This window comes from Typha angustifolia, chromosome 8 (genome assembly GCF_048772165.1).
Source record: "Typha angustifolia cultivar Huaian chromosome 8, ASM4877216v1, whole genome shotgun sequence".
Classification (NCBI taxonomy): Eukaryota; Viridiplantae; Streptophyta; class Magnoliopsida; order Poales; family Typhaceae; genus Typha; species Typha angustifolia.
In genome coordinates, this window is record NC_133246.1 from 14,229,714 (window position 1) to 14,247,768 (window position 18,055).

General features: G+C 40.4%; 3 protein-coding genes across 3 annotated transcripts; 2 read left to right on the forward strand and 1 right to left on the reverse strand.

Annotated features, from left to right (window-relative positions):
• The first annotated feature begins 4,206 nt into the window (after positions 1-4,206).
• On the forward strand, positions 4,207-6,318 carry LOC140765265 (uncharacterized). The gene is made up of 3 exons (XM_073104250.1): positions 4,207-4,737; positions 5,233-5,397; positions 5,905-6,318. The coding sequence occupies exons 1-3, from the start codon at positions 4,438-4,440 to the stop codon at positions 6,001-6,003; spliced, it is 564 nt and encodes a 187-aa protein (XP_072960351.1). The 5' UTR covers positions 4,207-4,437; the 3' UTR covers positions 6,004-6,318.
• A 657-nt stretch (positions 6,319-6,975) lies between these two features.
• LOC140764711 (DEAD-box ATP-dependent RNA helicase 39) lies at positions 6,976-11,355 on the forward strand. The gene is made up of 9 exons (XM_073103424.1): positions 6,976-7,610; positions 7,885-7,980; positions 8,073-8,261; positions 8,377-8,517; positions 8,910-9,050; positions 9,523-9,665; positions 10,210-10,339; positions 10,469-10,517; positions 10,642-11,355. The coding sequence occupies exons 1-9, from the start codon at positions 7,083-7,085 to the stop codon at positions 11,079-11,081; spliced, it is 1,857 nt and encodes a 618-aa protein (XP_072959525.1). The 5' UTR covers positions 6,976-7,082; the 3' UTR covers positions 11,082-11,355.
• A 961-nt stretch (positions 11,356-12,316) lies between these two features.
• LOC140764710 (uncharacterized) lies at positions 12,317-16,561 on the reverse strand. The gene is made up of 2 exons (XM_073103423.1): positions 13,484-16,561; positions 12,317-12,889 (listed from the first exon to the last, which is right to left on the reverse strand). The coding sequence occupies exons 1-2, from the start codon at positions 16,326-16,328 to the stop codon at positions 12,507-12,509; spliced, it is 3,228 nt and encodes a 1,075-aa protein (XP_072959524.1). The 5' UTR covers positions 16,329-16,561; the 3' UTR covers positions 12,317-12,506.
• Between the last annotated feature and the right edge of the window lie 1,494 nt (positions 16,562-18,055).

Below are 18,055 nucleotides of genomic sequence, written 5' to 3' on the forward strand. Positions count from 1 at the left end.
TAGAGGAGGAAGTAGAGTGACTCTAGAATTCTTAACACGATCTACGTCGAGATGAAATTTGATATAAAGGATGACGACGTGGAAGCTTAATCAGACTCGGTAACCGATTTGATCGACGTCGAGATGAAATTTGATATAAACGATGACGACGTGGAAGCTTAATCAGACTCGGTAACCGATTTGATCGACGTCGAGATGAAATTTGATATAAACGATGACGACGTGGAAGCTTAATCAGACTCGGTAACCGATTTGATCGACGTCGAGATGAAATTTGATATAAAGGATGACGACGTGGAGTCTTAATCAGACTCGGTAACCGATTTGACCGACTAGGATTGCTTAATCTATATTCCAATTTAGTTCTTATACCGATTCGAATTTTAAAATTTAAAACTATATCCTAATTAAATAAATATAGATAATTTTTAGATAAAAAATCAGATCTTAAATGGATATTGATTGAATTTAAAATAATTATAATATTTATTTAAATATAATTAACACAAAATTATTAAGAGTTTTACAACAAATTTTTTTTTGTATGTCAAATATATAAAATTAGAGAAATTAATCTCTATAAATAATATATAACGTATTAATAATAATAATATTAATATTTACTATTAAATAAGCAAACTAAAAATTAAAAAATTCTATTCGTATCCGAAATTTTTTTATCCGAATTCGATCCGAGTCGGATCGGATAGCGGATCGGGTCGGAGTTAATCCAACCCGTTTTCACTTCTAATTACGAAGCACGCACATAGAAAATTCATCAAATATAATGTTTTCATGTTTACGGATTCAATAATTAAACTGCAGTTAATTTCATTATCTATTGCTTTAAATGAATCCTATGCTCCTCAACAGATAGGCAAGGAAACCTTTACATAATCCTAATTATTTTCAAGATCCGCCTTTCTATATTCTCAATAATCCACTTTTACACGAGAAAATATTAAGTAGGAGTTAATTTAAATAAATATATAAGATAATTTTAGTTAGAATTCTCAATTATTGTCTGTTCTTGTATAACCTTTCTAAACCCATTATATTGCTAGGAGAACCAAAAAATTGAGTGCATAAATGTAACACCCCAAAATTATTAAAAAGAGGGGGCTGGACCCTTGCACATGCAGTCCCAGCACCACTGCCACCCCATACTTCTTGCACCACTGCCACCTCCCGTCCTTTTTCTCTTCCCTTGCCGTGCATGCCATCATCCCCACCTCCATTAATTCTCTTCTCCTCTCTCCACCGCACTATCTCTCCTCCACCTCGCTACCTCTCTTTCCCTTTTCTCTTTTGGTTGCCGACATCGGAGACAAAGCCAACCGCGTGACCCCTGGGTAAATCTTCATTTTCTTTTATTGTCTTTCCTTCTTTCACAGTGCCTTACCACTCTTGGCCGCGTGGCTGTGCCATCGACCTCGATGGTGAGCCGCTCACCGACGTCAAGGGTAGGCTGTTGACAGTGTGGGCCCTTCTCTCCCCCTCTGTAGTGAGGGAGGGTGGGAGTTAAGCGGTTTAACCCCCACCCAATTCCTTGGTGGGCAGCCCATGGGCCCTCCCTGGGTGGGCTACAGTCCAGACCACAGCCCACTAGGCCTGGGTTGGGTGGGCTGTGGTTAGACCCCTAGCCCACTTTAGCCAATCTTGTGGGCTGCAAGGCCCTCTTGCCTATTGGGTTAGGCTTGGGCCTAACCAATACCCCGGCCTAGCCTGGCGCATTTAGATCCTATAACCCCGTTTCATCAAATATAATGTGTACCGACTCAATAACTGAACAGTTAATTCCATTATTTATCTCTTTAGATGAGTCCTAATAAATATATTCTTAATATTTAATTATGGGGTTTTGATTCTCCTCAATAGATAGGAGTTGCCTCTGGGTTAACAAGATAAGTATAGAGAAAGGAAACTTTACATAATCTTTTTCCTTGCTTAATTATATTTTAGAAGTCTCTTCAAGATCCGCCCTTCTATATTCTCATTAATCCCGAGTAAATATTAAATAGAGGTTAATTTAAATAAATATATAAGATAATTTTACTTTCAACTATTGTATATTCTTATATAACCTTTCGAATTTATTTTTGTTACATATAGACCCTTCTTACTAAACCCATTTGATATTGCTAAGAGAAAGAAAAAATTGAGTGCATATATGTAACACCCCAAAATTTAAAAGAGGGCGGTAACCCCTTAAAAAAGGGGCGGTACTCGTTAAAAGGGGGCGGGGGCCGGGACCCGTGCACTCGTCGAGCGCGTGGGTGAGTCCCAGCACCACTGCCACCCATCCTTCTTGCATAGTGCACGCCACCATCCCCACCTCCATTAATTCCCTTCTCCCCTTTCCACAGCACTATCTCTGTTCCACCTCGCTACCTCTCTTTCCCTTTCTCTCTCGGGTTGCTGATATCGGAGACGAAGCCCCAGAGCCGACAGCCGAGGAAGCCAACCGCGCGACCCTCGACAAATCTTCATTTTCTTTTGTTGTCTTTCCTTCTTTCACCGTGCCTTACCCCTCTTGGTGAGAGCCACGGGTCGCCGACGTCAAGGGCGGGCTACCGGTGGCGTGGGCCACCGGAAGCGCCGGGCCCTTCTCTCCCCCTATGTCTCCTCCCTCGGAAGGAGATAGTGAGGGAGGTAGGGGTTGTTTATCCCCACCCATTCCCTTGGACCGCAGCCCACTAGGCCTGGGTTGGGTGGGCTGTGGTTGGACCCCAGCCCACTTCAGCCAAGCCTAACCCAATACTCCTGGTCCATTTGGGTCATTTGGACCCTATAACCCCGTTTCTCTATTCTACCTAATTATATTATCACTTAATTAGTGTGAATTTTAAGATGACATGGAATGACTAAACTTCTGATATGTTTAAGAACTGACATGTTCCAAGATAGTAACGTGTAGTCTTTATTTATTGCATGGATTTAATAACTCATGGTAAGTGATCTAGACAAGCGTATTGTTATTGCTAGCAACTATAATCATACATTAGATATGCACCTGTGATTTTATTGTTATAGATTATGTGGATTCTACTGGCTGTGTGCTCACCACCTCTTGGTGGCATCATTTCAGAGCTAGGGGATGCAGGTGCGAGTAACGAGGAGTAGTTGCCTTTTTATTTCAGTTATGTCTATTAGTTGTATTGAGTCCCTGCAAGGGCGTTATGATTGATGTTGTATATTGGACTTTAGTGATATATTTTGGATGTGTATCTTGAAGGCTTATTGTGACTTGTGGAACTTGTATTCAGACTTTTATGATTGAATTTATTTATGGTATGAACTTATGCTGCTATGTGCCTTGTGAAATCCTATTACTGACAGATATGATGCATTACGTGGAAGATTTGGTTTACACATGTATTTAAAGGCGTGAGTATTTCAATAAATGTCATATCAATAAATGTTCACGTTTACATAATAATATATGGATAAAAAATTTAACCGAAACTAAGATAAGTATCTAAGAAGTTTTCAATAGTTAGGTGGGCTAATTATACTTTAAAGGTGTATGTGTTAAATAAGCTATAACTCACTCTAACTGAAATTATTCCTATATGAGACTTAGAAAACTAAAATTGGGTGTGTCAACAAAAGACTCGTGAGAATACTCTTTTCAAGATTTCTATGCTACATATTGCGCCTATTGGATCCAAAGACCGTTGGATTTAGGGCCCCAAATTGCAGGCTCTTCTAAGTGCCTGTATTTCTTTAACAATTCCTCCAACGGCGGAACTTCTTGGGCTAAATGGACCAAAATTTCAAAAATTAAGGTTTCCATAGTCTAAGATTTTTTGTGTGGAAGTTGCTACATGGAAATTTCCTACTAAAATTCATTTAAACATTTTCTATATTTTAATTTTGAACCTATATGTACTACGTGTGGACTTACGTGAGGAAAGTATTGATCACCTATTTCTTGAGTGAATGGATTACTGTAGTGATGGGGCTTATTTTTGTGACTGGCTGGAGGTTGAATCACTGTCTAATGGAGCTTATATCGATAAGTTTAGGGCCATTATAGCTATTCATGGTTGAATTAGATGCCAAAAGAGTCAGATAGACCTTTTAACCGCTAAAAGATCTTCGTTCTTTTCGTGTCAATCTGGAGCGGAAACGGCAAGAGCCAAGTAAGCAGTAAATTTTCCTTTTTCTTCTCAAAAATTTTAAGAAAAATGCCACAAATGCACAGGAAATTAGTGGAGGAAAATAGTTTCCGACTACTTTCTCGCCTTTTGTCGATTCGATTCGATTCGATTCGATTCCATGCTTCCCTTTTTATCTTATCTACGAATTCTTGCGATCTTTTTCGCGCGGGTTTCGCAAGCTGAATCTAAGAAACGATAAAACGTATAAACCCTAACGCTAACCGTAACCCTAACCCAAACCCAATCCGTGAAATCCCTCTTCCTGCTCTCTCCCATGGGTTCCGAAACCGACATCGAGCGCATCCTTTGGACGGAGGAGGAAATCTCCGGCCGCGTCGGCGAGCTGGCCGCTGAGATATCCGCCGACTTCAGGGGGATTTCTCCGCCTGTCGTCGTCGTCGGCGTCGCCACCGGCGCTTTCCTCTTCCTCGCCGACATAGTGAGGAAGATGACCTTTCCGGTCTCCGTCGACTTCGTCCGGGTCGAGTCGTATGGGTCAGGGACGGAATCTAGCGGGAAGCCTAGAATTTCCTGTGACCTTAAGATCGATGTCAAGGGAAAGCATGTCATCTTGGTGAGTCTCTTGTTTGGATAATTTTGCCTAAAGTTTTGATCTTTTTAGGTTTTTGTGTGGAAAGTTTGCTGAAGCATGAGTTGATTATCTTATTACTGCACAAGTCAAGGAAAGATGGAATTATTTTGGTGATACGTCATAGGGAGCAATGCGTTATGTGATAATGTAACTATTAATGAAATCTTATCAGGGCATGGATTTAATGGATTTACTTGATTGGCGTGGAGCTTCTTTGAAGACATAATAGATTTCATTAGTATAATTGAGTTGCTATTGATTCTAGATTGCCCTTCCTTTCATAGTTTAGCTAAGTTCACCATTTAATCTAATGTCTGAATGTATTTTAATTGCCTGTTATTCTTGCACTTCATTTTGAGTGTTCAATTATGCTGTCTGTTTTTTTTTTTTACCTTAGTATCAACACTTCATTGTTTTTTTATATTGACCAGGTGATTGTTTAAGTTTATTTATTGGCCAAGGGATATGTAATTGTAGGTTGAGGACATTGTAGACACTGGGAATACACTATCATGTCTCATCTCACACCTGGAAGGAAAAGGAGCATGTTCTGTATCAGTCTGCAGCTTCCTTGATAAACCTGCAAGGAGGAAAGTTCATTTTGAGCTAGTGGGAGAGGGAAAATTCTACCGGGGTTTTGAGGTAAGAAGTTTGTTCTCTATGTATGCCAAGGATGACGGGATGAAGTTGAAAATGCAAGTTCTCTCTGTTTAAATTGTGCTGCAATATTCTTTTGAACTGAAGAACAAAAAGAAAAGAATGTCGATCTTGGCATAGTTAATTTTCTTAGTTTTCTGTTTTCCAGCCGACGTAATTTATGAGATTATTTTTATCATGGATCAAAGTATCGGTTGATCTCAATTTGTATCACCGAATTAGATGCACTGATTTGGCTGACCCTTGATCCAAATTGTCCAAAACGGAATGCCGATATAGTCAATATGATCGATACAGAAACTGATACTTAGAACCTCCGTTTTTGTTGTTCATTATTATAAAACCATTCTGTTTACCTGCAATAAGCTGTTGGTCTTGATTCTCTTTACTGTCTTCTTTTGATTGTTGTTAAATAACCGTGTGCACATAGCAATACTAAATGACTCCCTTGGTATTAATGCTTTCACTTACAGGCATCTATCTTATTTGCAGTGCCCGGATTACTTTGTTGTTGGCTATGGCATGGATTATGCCGAACTTTACAGGAACTTGCCTTATGTTGGTGTCCTTAAGCCCGAAATGTACGAATAAGATAAATCTGTTTAATTGATGCATTCAGTGGAAGATCACTGTTTATGCTACGACCTTTTTAGTTGGTCTGCAGCTTGCTTCTGATTATAGCAAGGATTACAGCAAGACAATGTGTAACTGGAGCAAGACAATTTTTAGCTTTACGATCTTGATCTTGTTTTCCTATTCGCACTCATTGCTATTGTTATCTGATATTGTTTTGCTATGCTGGAAAGATACAAGCAATCATCTTTGTGATCGTATTCTCTCTTGTACTTAAAAGGTTCATTAAGAAGTATGAGGAGAGCCTCAAATGATGTTATGCTTTTCAAGGTATTATCTTTGTACTTTATATGCGCAGACGTCGACGAAACTAACCTGATCAAGTGTCATGAATAATCCTCGAGTAGATTTCATGCTTCATCTTTTGCATTTTTAGCTTTGTCTTTGTTGGGATAAGCTGGATTTATCTTTTGCCTCCGGATGTTTGATTCCTACATTTGTATAGTTTACCCATTTGTTATGCTGGTTTTTAAAAGGTTTATGCTCTTAGCAGTGTTGTACAGTTAAGAATAAACAGCTTCTAATCGTAAATTGGCTCTTAAATTAACTCATGATGATTTGAGAGGAGAACAACCTAAAGTAGCTTAATAGGTTGGTGATGGTAATAATTCTACTGGCTTCCAAAGTCTAGACGTGATTATTAAAATAAAAAAGGGAAATTTTTATATAACACTTTTATCTTTTAATAAAATTATAATTTACATTTTTAAGTTATCTATATTAAAAAAATTATAAAAATATTCTTGACCAAGTTATACTAATGGAAATAAGAGCTCGCATAGTATTGATTTAAATCTAACTTAGAGTAAGGTGTTATATATAAATTTTTAAGAGGAAAGAAGAAAGTAGACGAGTGCCGATTCTAACATCGTCGCTCACGAAGGATAATTAGCTAGTTCGACGACGACTTCGGTTTAAATCAAGCGACTTGTTAGTCCACGCGCCACCGACTTCGTTCTTCCTTTCTATCCTCCCAAAATATCTATCCACTACTCATTTCTCTCTCCCGCTCCACTGAAACAACAGCCGCAGCAGCCATGGCCGGCGGCGGCGGCACCGCAAGAACCCTCCTTTCCCTCTCTTCCACATCCTCTTCCTTCTTCTCTCGCTCACTCTTCTCCACCTCCTCCTCCCGATTTAGACCCTCCCCTAGGATTAGGGTTTACCTAGGGTCTAACCAAATCCTCTCCTTTTCCTCCTCCGCCACAACTACCACCACCGCCGCCGACTCCGACGTTTCCCGCCACGCCGTACTCCTCGAGCGCCTCCGCCTCCGCCACCTCAAGGACGCCGCCAAGCTCGCCCCGACCAAAGCGCCGCTCCGGGGCCCGACAGAGGTGTCCGAGAAGAAGGCGAAGACGAAGGAGGAGAGCACGAGGGCTTCGAGCTTCGAGGAGCTGGGACTTGGAGAGGAGGTCATGGGGGTTTTGGAGGAGATGGGGATCTCAGTGCCCACGGAGATCCAGTGCATCGGGGTGCCCGCGGTGCTCGAGGGCAAGAGCGTTGTTTTGGGATCGCATACTGGATCGGGGAAGACTCTTGCCTATTTGCTGCCTCTCGTTCAGGTCCTTCCACTCTCGTTCTTTGATATAACTAGGGTACTATACCACAGTATTTCCGAAAAAAGAAAAAAATTTGGGAAGCAACTAGAGTAGCAACAGGACTTCCAAATAAAAGAGGAAATATATGACTTTAATGACTCCATAAAATTTGGATATTGTGATGACTGCTTGAAGGAGTTTCTTGAACCTGTTCCTGTATTTGCACTGAAGCGATAAACAGTTAAATATTATTTTTGGTGTTTAAACTCATAGACTGAGTGAAGCGTCACTATTGCAGTTAATGCGGCAGGATGAAGCTCTCTCTGGTATGCTTATGAGACCAAGGCGGCCAAGAGCTGTTGTGCTCTGCCCCACGAGAGAGCTCTGTGAGCAGGTTGGGTGCTTTAGTGAAGATTATGATATAAGAGCTCTAGGACTATGTCAGATGTGTGTTTGAGAAGCAGTTTTGTATGTATTACCTTGTAGGTTTTCCGTGTTGCAAAATCTATCAGCCATCATGCACGATTTCGGTCGACAATGATAAGCGGAGGTGGTCGCTTGAGGCCTCAAGAGGATTCATTAAATGGCCCAGTTGATATGGTTGTTGGGACACCAGGGAGGATACTTCAGCATATTGAAGAAGGAAACATGGTCTATGGAGATATTAAATACTTGGTAAGTTGTCTTGAGATCCTTTAGCAACTCAATGGCCTTATCCTTAGTAATTTTCATCTAAGACCATTTCTATAATTCATTTACTCTGGACTAATTTTGTTAATCGGCAAGCCAGGTCCTGGATGAGGCAGATACAATGTTTGATCGAGGTTTCGGTCCTGATATCCGGAAGTTTCTTGGGCCGTTAAAGAATCGTGCAGCAAAACTTGATGATCCAGGGTTTCAGACTGTTTTAGTTACTGCAACCATGACGAAGGTTTAATGCTAACCAACATTATCTGTGACATGAGTAGCAGTTCAATATGAAGTCAAATATGTCCCTGGTTTATATTGTATTACCACCTTTCTTGTCATTGCAATTTTTGCTGTTGCTCCTGACCTGGATATTTATATCATATTTTCATACCAATATATCATTTTTACTATCGTACATGGACCCGCAAATCTCTATAAGCTTCTCTTCTCCCTCCTTTTGTTTGTAATCATGCACTATGGTGATAAACTTTTTTTCATTATGACAAGTAGTGTGCTGTTTCCAAAGAAAATTATAATGGCCTTATATTTTTGTTTTATTTTATCTTTTTTCATTTCTGTATGTTGTTTGCATTCATCTGTAAGCGTGATATTTGACTTATTTGTTCTATATAGGCAGTGCAAAACTTGGTTGATGAGGAATTTCAAGGAATTATCCATTTGAGGACATCCACATTGCACAGAAAAGTTGCATCTGCTCGGCATGATTTCATCAAACTTTCTGGTTCGGAAAACAAGCTAGAAGCTCTACTACAGGTAATTTTTAAGCAACGAGATGTTTTCAGTGCTAATCTGGTAGTAAATTCTCTTCTTTCGACGACTGAGGCATTAATTCTCGGTTTGGTAGCTGCCATGGAACATATACATTGAAAAGTTCACAACTAATTTATGATCTATAAGGTTTAAAGTCTTAAGAACAAGACCACTGACCTTGATTTAGGTATTCTATGCAAGTAAAAGCCTCAAATTTGTGATTTATTCCAATGTTTAAATCTCATAAAAAATTTGGTATTATGTGTTAGAATAATTGTCTTTGTAATGCTTGTTGCATAAGAATGGGATCTTCACACAGTTTATATGTCTGCACTGTTTCAATTTATGGTATCAATTCTCTATTTTGATTATTTCATCGTAGTTCATTTTTTACCTCAATTTTCTTATGATATTGGGATATGGAATTTGTGATTACTCTTTACTCTGTAAAGTTACATCAAATATTAATTTGCAGGTTCTTGAGCCAAGTTTGGCAAAGGGAGATAGAGTAATGGTGTTTTGCAATACATTAAACTCAAGTCGTGCTGTGGATCATTTTCTAAGTGAAAGTCAGATCCTCACTGTGAATTACCATGGAGAGGTGCCAGCAGAGGAAAGGTGTGGTGATTTATTCTTGCTTGCTACCCAGTTCTGCTCTTTGTTTTCGGTAATATCAATCTATGCATCTCACGGTATGGACTATGGCCTGTTCAAAAGAAACAATTAAAGGACTTTGTGGATGTTTTTATTTGGGTCTCATTTGCATGTCCATTTCGATTGTTAAATCTGCCTTTTTTTTCTGGATTATTCTTCTTGTTAATTTATTGTTTTCTGAATGACTGATATTAACAACATTCAAAAGATGTAGCCATTTAGTTAATGAAGCTAAAAAAATATGTAGCCATTCAGTCAACAAAGTTCAAAATTATGTACTATTCTGGTAAGATGCCATCCATTTTGATTTAAGCATCTCCTTTTTCATCTCCTCCATTTGTATTGGATATGGAAGACTCCATGCAACTACATCTGTACAGTTTTCAGGAAAACCATATGCTAAGAATGAGATTGCATGATCTTGAATAATTATTGGAAAAATCATGTTTGACTTTAATTTATGGAATTATCATAAACTATGGTACTATCTAGAAATAACTGATGGCAGAGTTGAGAACCTGAAAAAGTTCAAGAGTGAAGATGGGGATTGTCCAACACTAGTATGCACAGATTTGGCTGCCAGAGGTCTGGATTTAGATGTAGACCATGTTATCATGTTTGATTTCCCATTGAATTCTGTAAGTGTTTCTTTTTTCCGTTGATCATATTTATGCTGCATGCAGCTTCACTTCTCCTAGTCTCCTATTCTCCTAATCTCCTACATAAGGTTTTGAGCTTTGATCCTTTTAATTTTAATGTGTCTCTAGATTGACTACCTTCATAGGACTGGAAGAACTGCTCGTATGGGTGCCAAAGGTAGGCAGAGATGCTTTTGTCCATGTTCAATAGTGTTAGTACTTGCATTATGCTTTGCTTCATGTATTTCTCTTAGAAATATTTCTACAGGGTATTTTATTATTTCACTAATTTCGTCATGTAGGTAAGGTTACGAGCCTAGTTGCAAAGAGGGATTTTCTGTTAGCTACTCGAATTGAAGAAGCCATTAAGAAAAATGAGAGCTTGGAAGCTCTTAACATTAACTATGATAGGAAGGAGGCCACCAGCCCAAGGCAGATTGTTCAGAAAGGAAATAAATCAAAGATTGTGAAAGTTTCTAATCAGAAAAATAAAACTAGTGTGGCCTTACCTAAGAAATTCCCCAAAGTTGGTAGAAAAGCTACATTGTCTCAGAAGACTTCAGCAAAAGCAGGGAAAAAACCAGCAAACCCTACTGCTACACATTCAAAAGCAAAAAGACCTTTTGCTAGTGGTGTGGGAACTCCAAAGGGTAAAAGGGTGGATGCACCCAAGAAGACTAAACTCAGTGTTGTTGGCTTCAGGGGACGCAGTTCTTCTCGGAGATCATTACGGCCAACATGATATAGGGTTTAAATCGTCAGAAGATGTGCCTAAGGACTTTTCTTCAAAAAAGAATCGTCAGAAGATAACCTGTAGATGCTGAATCTTTTTGACTGTTTTTTTCCTTTACATGATTATATTTTCTACATTCTGTTGAGCATTTAATCCAGCAGTATCCTGTAGTATGAAACTATAGTCACGGTGATGTCGTTTCTGTCTGTTGTAATTGGAGTCTTCATCAGCAGATGATCAAGAAATTTTGGGAATAAACACTTTTTTAACCTGACTTGTTAAATTTGATTCATTGAGATCCACTTAAAAAGGAGTATATCGTCTAGTCCCACTCGAATAAAGACCTGCTATGCTGTCATGCTTTTGATATTCTTGTGTTAGGACGGATACGCATTATATTGGAGCTACCAGAAGTGTGATGAATATACTCCCGTCTTCTAATGTGCTTGAGAACTAACATATGTGATTTCTCGTCTTAAGATTATTTTGTCTCTGGGCCTTTCTTTCTTCACCAACATGCAACATTCGGATTATATGTAGGAGTGATTTCAAATTACTCTTCTATGGTAATGTCTAAAATTAAACCATCGTAAGAATTTTCATTTGTATTATTTTGCCTCTCTATGATCTAAAATAATGTGAAACTGTCTACCTTATTATAATACTTAATTACTTATATGATATTAATAATTCTATTGTGTAAGTAAGGATGAATTTTTCTACTCAAAACTTATTTTTTTCTTAGGATGACTGATATTTTTCTTCAACACAAGCTCTTCAGATGATTTGGATGAGTCAACAAAGCCAACCAGGGGGACCCATTCTGATCCAATGAAGTCGGTGCACATGGGAGTAGGCAATGCATGTAGGCATTTGCCATCCAGATATCCAATTTCATGTGCCAAATTTGATGTTTGGAAGTTAGTGGCAGGCCACAAACTCTCAAGAGCTTGCCATGCCTAGGACAAAAGCCTTGAATGGTACAGAGGGAACACCATGAACACTTTGAACTTTGTAGGCATCTGGGCATGGGCATGGGCATGCCTCCCTTTCCCAGAACATAAACCTCTGGTGCTATTCTACGTACTTTTAATGATGGTTGACCCTGTTGCTTGTTTCTTTTGCACATAAAAGGTATTACTTCTTGTCTATGGTGCTTTTTGATCACCGTCTATTCTTTCTACAAAACTTATAGTTGCTTTAATATCATATGAAAGATGTTCTAATGTATTGGCAGGAGAAAAGGATTTGATGGTTTCCATTAAGAATCCTAAATAAGCTGAAAAGAGCAATGCAACTGTACAACTATTCTAACATCAAAAAGCTAGTAGACATCACAATATTTCTAAAACCTTCCATCTCTTTGGGAATTACTCAAAAGTCACCCAGATAACCCTCTGAAGAGAAAATTTTAAGAAGAGGCACATCTGTTTGTTAGCAATGGTTTGTGGGCTTCATGAGAGGTTGCTGTGAATTCTTTCCCCAGTCTTCAGGTGGGCTCTTGACCTCCATCAGCAATGCCACCACCTCCTTCATGGTGGGCCGCTCCGATGGAGATGAGTTGACGCAGAACATGGCAATCCCCAAAGTCTGCAGCATCTCCTGCACCATCTGATCAGGCATGACTCTCAACTTTGAATCCAACACATTGATCGCGGGCTCAAAGCTCCCCATCTTCTTCTTCACCCACTCAACAATGTGGAGACCATCACCAACCATTGGCTCAATTGCACTTCTCCCACTTAATATCTCTAGGAGGACCACACCGTAACTATAAACGTCGCTCTTCTCTGTTATATTTGCGGTGTAACTGTATTCTGGAGAAAAATATATGATTCATTAATAACATAGGCATCAAATAATTTAAGAGGAACCTTAACAGTGGAGGGGATATTCCATGGATCCTTCCTTCACAAATGGTGGCAGTCACAGATTATTCTATATTTGAGAAATTATGCACAACGTATGACATACTTGTATGATAAGCTTTAAATTGGATCTAAAGAGATGATACATGCGTCTCTAAAAGCTTGACATCTACTCTTCAGAAAAGAAGCCAATGAAGACCTCAGCTTTAGCATCAAGGCACTGGAAAGAGTCAACAGATGCTTGTGTTGGTAAAAGTATCCAAGGCAAGCAAGCACAAGTGATTGTTTGGATGCATTATGGAGAAACAGCAAAAAAGAAATGTTTCTAATCTATGGGCAAGATAGAAACTTGAAAGTCCTGTTTGATTGAATTGGAAGCATGTGGACCAGTAGAACCTAAAGACAGATAACGATGCTTGAAATTTAATATAATACGCAGGACATGAAGAATGCAGTATCTGCAGGATTGAAACTATTCATGGCACCCTAGTAAGTGAAGCAAATAAGAAAGAACTTGCATGGTTCTAAGAAGGATTCACTTGCCTGGTGCTATGTAACCATAAGAACCAGCCACCCTGGACATTGCCTGATGAAAACTAGGGGAATTCATCAGCTTGGCCAACCCAAAATCAGCCAAATAAGCTTCATACTTTGAATCTAACAGTATGTTGTTGCACTTAACATCTCTGTGAAGTATGGCAGGAACGCAATCATTGTGGAGATAGGCTAAACCTTGTGCCGATCCTACTGCAATTTTATACCTTGTTTCCCAATCCAAATTCCTGTTATCTCTCAGAAGCTCGTGCAGATTGCCGTTGGGAATGTAGTTATAGAGTAGAAGCTTGACACACTTATTTGAACAGTATCCTAGTAACTTCACAATGTTTCGGTGCCTGATATGCCCAAGAATTTGAATCTCAGCTGCAAATGCATCCACTATCTCGTCTCCCTTCTTTGACTTCCATAGCTTTTTCACAGCGATGAGCTCCCCATTGGGCATTTCAGCTTTGTAGACAATCCCAGAGCATCCTTTTCCGATAATGTTCTCATCCCTCAAGCACTCCAGAATGTTGTCGACAGTGAAGTTTAGTTTCTGAAATGGAATGAAGGTCCAGGGGTATGAGAAATCATTAGTTCCAGGTGATGATCCAATCATTGCTTTCTCCAATACTAGCTTTCTACTCCTATTGATCAAAACCCAAGTTACGGCGAACAACAAAGCAGCAGAACCCAGGACAGCACAAACCAAAACTACAGTTTTAATTGAACTGAGAGCAGTCCTACGCACAAGGTCTGAAGAACAGACATGTCCATCAAAAGATTCACAGAGATTTGGATTCTGAACATATGAATTTGGAGAAAGAGTGCGAAAGAATGGAGTGACAGGAATTGGACCAGAGAAGTTATTATATGATATGTTGAGAGATGTCAGACTGGTAAGCGAACCCAACACTGCAATCCCTCCATAGAGCACATTACTTGAAAGATCTAGAGACTGTAGCTGTGTTAGACCAGACATCTCCTCAGGTAACTCTCCAACAAACTTGTTTGAGCTCAAGTCTAAGCTAATACTCAAGCTTGTCAACGATCCAATTTCTGGAGGAATTGGGCCTGATAAGTTATTTGCACTTAAATCCAGCATGGTCAATTTCTGCAAGTTCCTGATAGATTTTGGCAGTGACCCAGATAGCAGATTGTTGCTCAGGATGAGCTTATTCAAGTAACTGAGATTACCAAAAGTGGAAGGGATCTCCCCAGTGAATCTATTCTGGCTGAGATCAAGCTGTTCTAAGTTCATCAATTCTCCAAACTGGGGAGGGATCTCTCCTATGAGATCATTGTTGTGCACATCAAGTAACTCTAAAACTGCTATGTTGGCAATTTCGGCAGGCAATTTCCCAGAGAAATTGTTAGAATAAAGATCTAAAAAGACTAGGTTTTGCAGCTTACCAATATCCTTTGGAATTTCTCCAGAGAGCTTATTCTCTCCTAGTCTCAATCTCACCAAGGACTGGCAATTCGCCAGGCTCGGTGGTAGCTCTCCGGTGAACGAATTCCCCAACAGAAGCAGTTTGCTAAGCTTCTCCAATCCAAACAGCTCATCTGGGATCGTCCCAGTGAGCTCATTTTTAGAGAGATCAAGAGCATACAGCTCACTGCAATTGCCGAACGACCGCGGAATCGTCCCTGATATCGAATTGCCCCACAAGAAGAGGCTCTGCAACAGCCTCAAGTCCCCAAATAGCCATGGAATGGAACCAGACAATGCATTCTTATCCAGTTGTAGAGCAGTCAAGCTACTGCAATTGCTCAACTCCTCCGGGATGGATCCAGAAAGCATGTTATCTGAAAGATGGAGAAGCTCCAAGGCAGGCAACCTTCCAAGCTCGCTTGGTATCTCCCCCGAGAGCTTATTCGACGAGAGGTCGAGAACCACCAAAGCCGAGCAATTCGAGAGCTCGCCCGGGATTCGCCCCGAGATAGAATTACCCCAAAGAAGAAGACTAGTCAGCTTCTGTAGCCTACCCAACTCGGCAGGGATGGAGCCGGTGATCTTGTTCATGTGCAAGTAGAGGTTCCTCAACTCCGAGCACGATCCCAACGAGGCCGGAACCTCGCCTGAGACGTCGGTGTCATACAATGCCAAGGTCTGCAGATTGACCAAGTTGCCGAATTCCTCCGGAATCGGGCCCGAGAGCCCGGTGGCCGCAGCGCCGAAGGTGGTGAGGTTGGCCAGCATCCCGAGCTGCGGCGGGATCCGACCGGCGAGGAAGGGGTTACCACCAATGCGGAATTGCTGGAGGGAGACAAGGGAGCCAAGCTGGTACGGGATGGAGCCATTAAAAAGGTTGTCCTGGAGGCAGAGGACCTGGAGCGAGGAGAGATTGGCCAATGTGGGGGGTATTTGGCCGGAGAGGCGGTTGGAGTTGAGGATGAGGAACTGGAGAGAGCTCAAGGAGCCAATTTGGGAAGGGATTGGGCCTGAGAGGGAGTTGGAAGAGAGGTCTAAGAAGCGGAGAGAGGAGAGGAGGCCAAGCGAGGGAGGAATGGAGCCGGAGATGTTGGTGGAGGAGAGGTTGAGGAGTTGGAGGCCGGAGAGAGTGGAGAGCTCCGAGGGGAGGGAGGTGAGGTTGAGGAAGGTGTTTGGGATGGAGAGTGAAATGACTCTGCCTTGAGGAGAGCAAGTGACGCCTTGCCATGAGCAAGGGGTTGGGTTGGTTGGGTCCCATGAAGGGAAGAGAGAGGAAGAGGTGGGTGTTAGAGAGAGAAGAGCTTTGCCATCAGGTGAGAGAGAAGAAGAGGTTGGTGTGATGGCCGAGAAGGTGGCGACTACTAGGAGGAGGGTGGCGAGGTTCATCTTCTTTCTTTGGTGTTTGGAGTTCAACATAACAGCAAATGCAACATGGAAGAAGGTTAAATTTGAAGGTGATGAATACTTCAAATGGGTGTCATTAAAGAAGGAAGAGAGTGTGTGAAGGAGAGTGATTGCATGGTAGCACTGAGAAAGATGAAAGAGATGTGCATGTGAGAGAGACGTAGAGATGTGGTGATGATGGGTTTTTCTTTTCTCTTTTGCTTGGGCTGCACTTAAGACTCATATGGAGAAGCCGGAAGCGGAGGCCATGGTATGGTGTCTGCTTCTCTCTCTCTCTCTCACTCACTATATATATATATATATATAATATCTTAATCTATGAGGTTAATTACACTTTAATTAGACTCTTTTGTTTGTATTTTGTGATGCTTTGACTCCATCAACAATTTAATCTCTTTTACCTCTTTACGTCGTCAATAATAAAATATCAAACAACGTTCTCATCCTTTTAACTTGTTTACTATAACTAATGATGTGATAATCCATAACTAACGGAAGAGTTATTTTGGAAGTTTTACCTAGTTAGAGAAGTTCATATATTACGAAATATAAATAAAAATATTTATACATAAAAATAGGTAATAGGTTAGAAGAAGTTGAGCTTCTCTAGTGCTTCAGAGGAAATAGAAGCATAATAATTAATACTAGACGTCGGTAATGGTACAGAGGATCCTGGGAGTAAACTAATGGCAATTAGCAAATCTTCCCCGATTTTGTCTGATAAAATCTGACTACAACAACGGGAAAGGATTCCCTGCATCTCGATTGTTGTAATCGCTACGTCTGGTCGGGTACTTCTCATCCCTCGGTTGCTTTTTCTGGAAACAGAGTGCAGAATAGATTCCGTGCATCCGCTTCTGCAGAGGATCGTCCGGGTGGACCGGGCACGTGATATCAGGGTGCTTCCTTTGTCCCTTCTCTGCGGTGGGGCCCAATCCCGGCCCAACGGGGTTGTCCTTAAAATATATCTTGAAAACAAATAGGGAGGTTTTTAGTGCTAATAAGTAATAAGGGGCATCTACAGATATTTCTAAGTAGCAAAAGACAAAATTAGCCCAACTTATTCATTTGGGCTACGGCGGAGTGGCCTTGGGTTGGTCGAAGCCTCTTATCCACTTCCCTAATCCCAAAACCTACCCCTCAAGTCTCCACCAACGCCCCAAGCCGTCAAGGGCATTATTGTCATTTCATGTGTTCATGGTGGGGCCCAAGTCTGCTCAGATTCCAGCAGGCCGAGCCATGACAGGATGAGAGCTCCCCCACCCCCGCCCCCCCCCCCCCCCCCCCCCCTTGGGAAGGGCAATATTTGATGATAATACGAGCGAGGCAAAGCTTAGGGGATTGTGTTAAAGTTAAAGGGGTAACCCCATTTCCATGCTTTGGAATACTGAGGAAATTTTTTACTAAAAACACCCTAAGTTTGTCTCGCTCTATCGTCTACATTTTATTTTTTAATATCTTAAAAATATCATCCACATAGATGAGTTGAATTATCTATAGATGTAAAATAATCTTTGCATCTTTAAGTAGAGTTTTTTAGATTAAAGTAAAATAAAAGAGGATTTTATTTCCTTAAGTAACATGATGTTTTGTATTATGTCAGTTGAGATTAAAGTTAAGTTAGAATATTCTTAAAAGACATTAAAAGCAAAGTGTAGAAGTGGAATAATAATAAAGTTGAAACATAAGGTGTTCTTGATAAAAATTCCAAATATAAATAATAATTAGGTTAGAGGAAG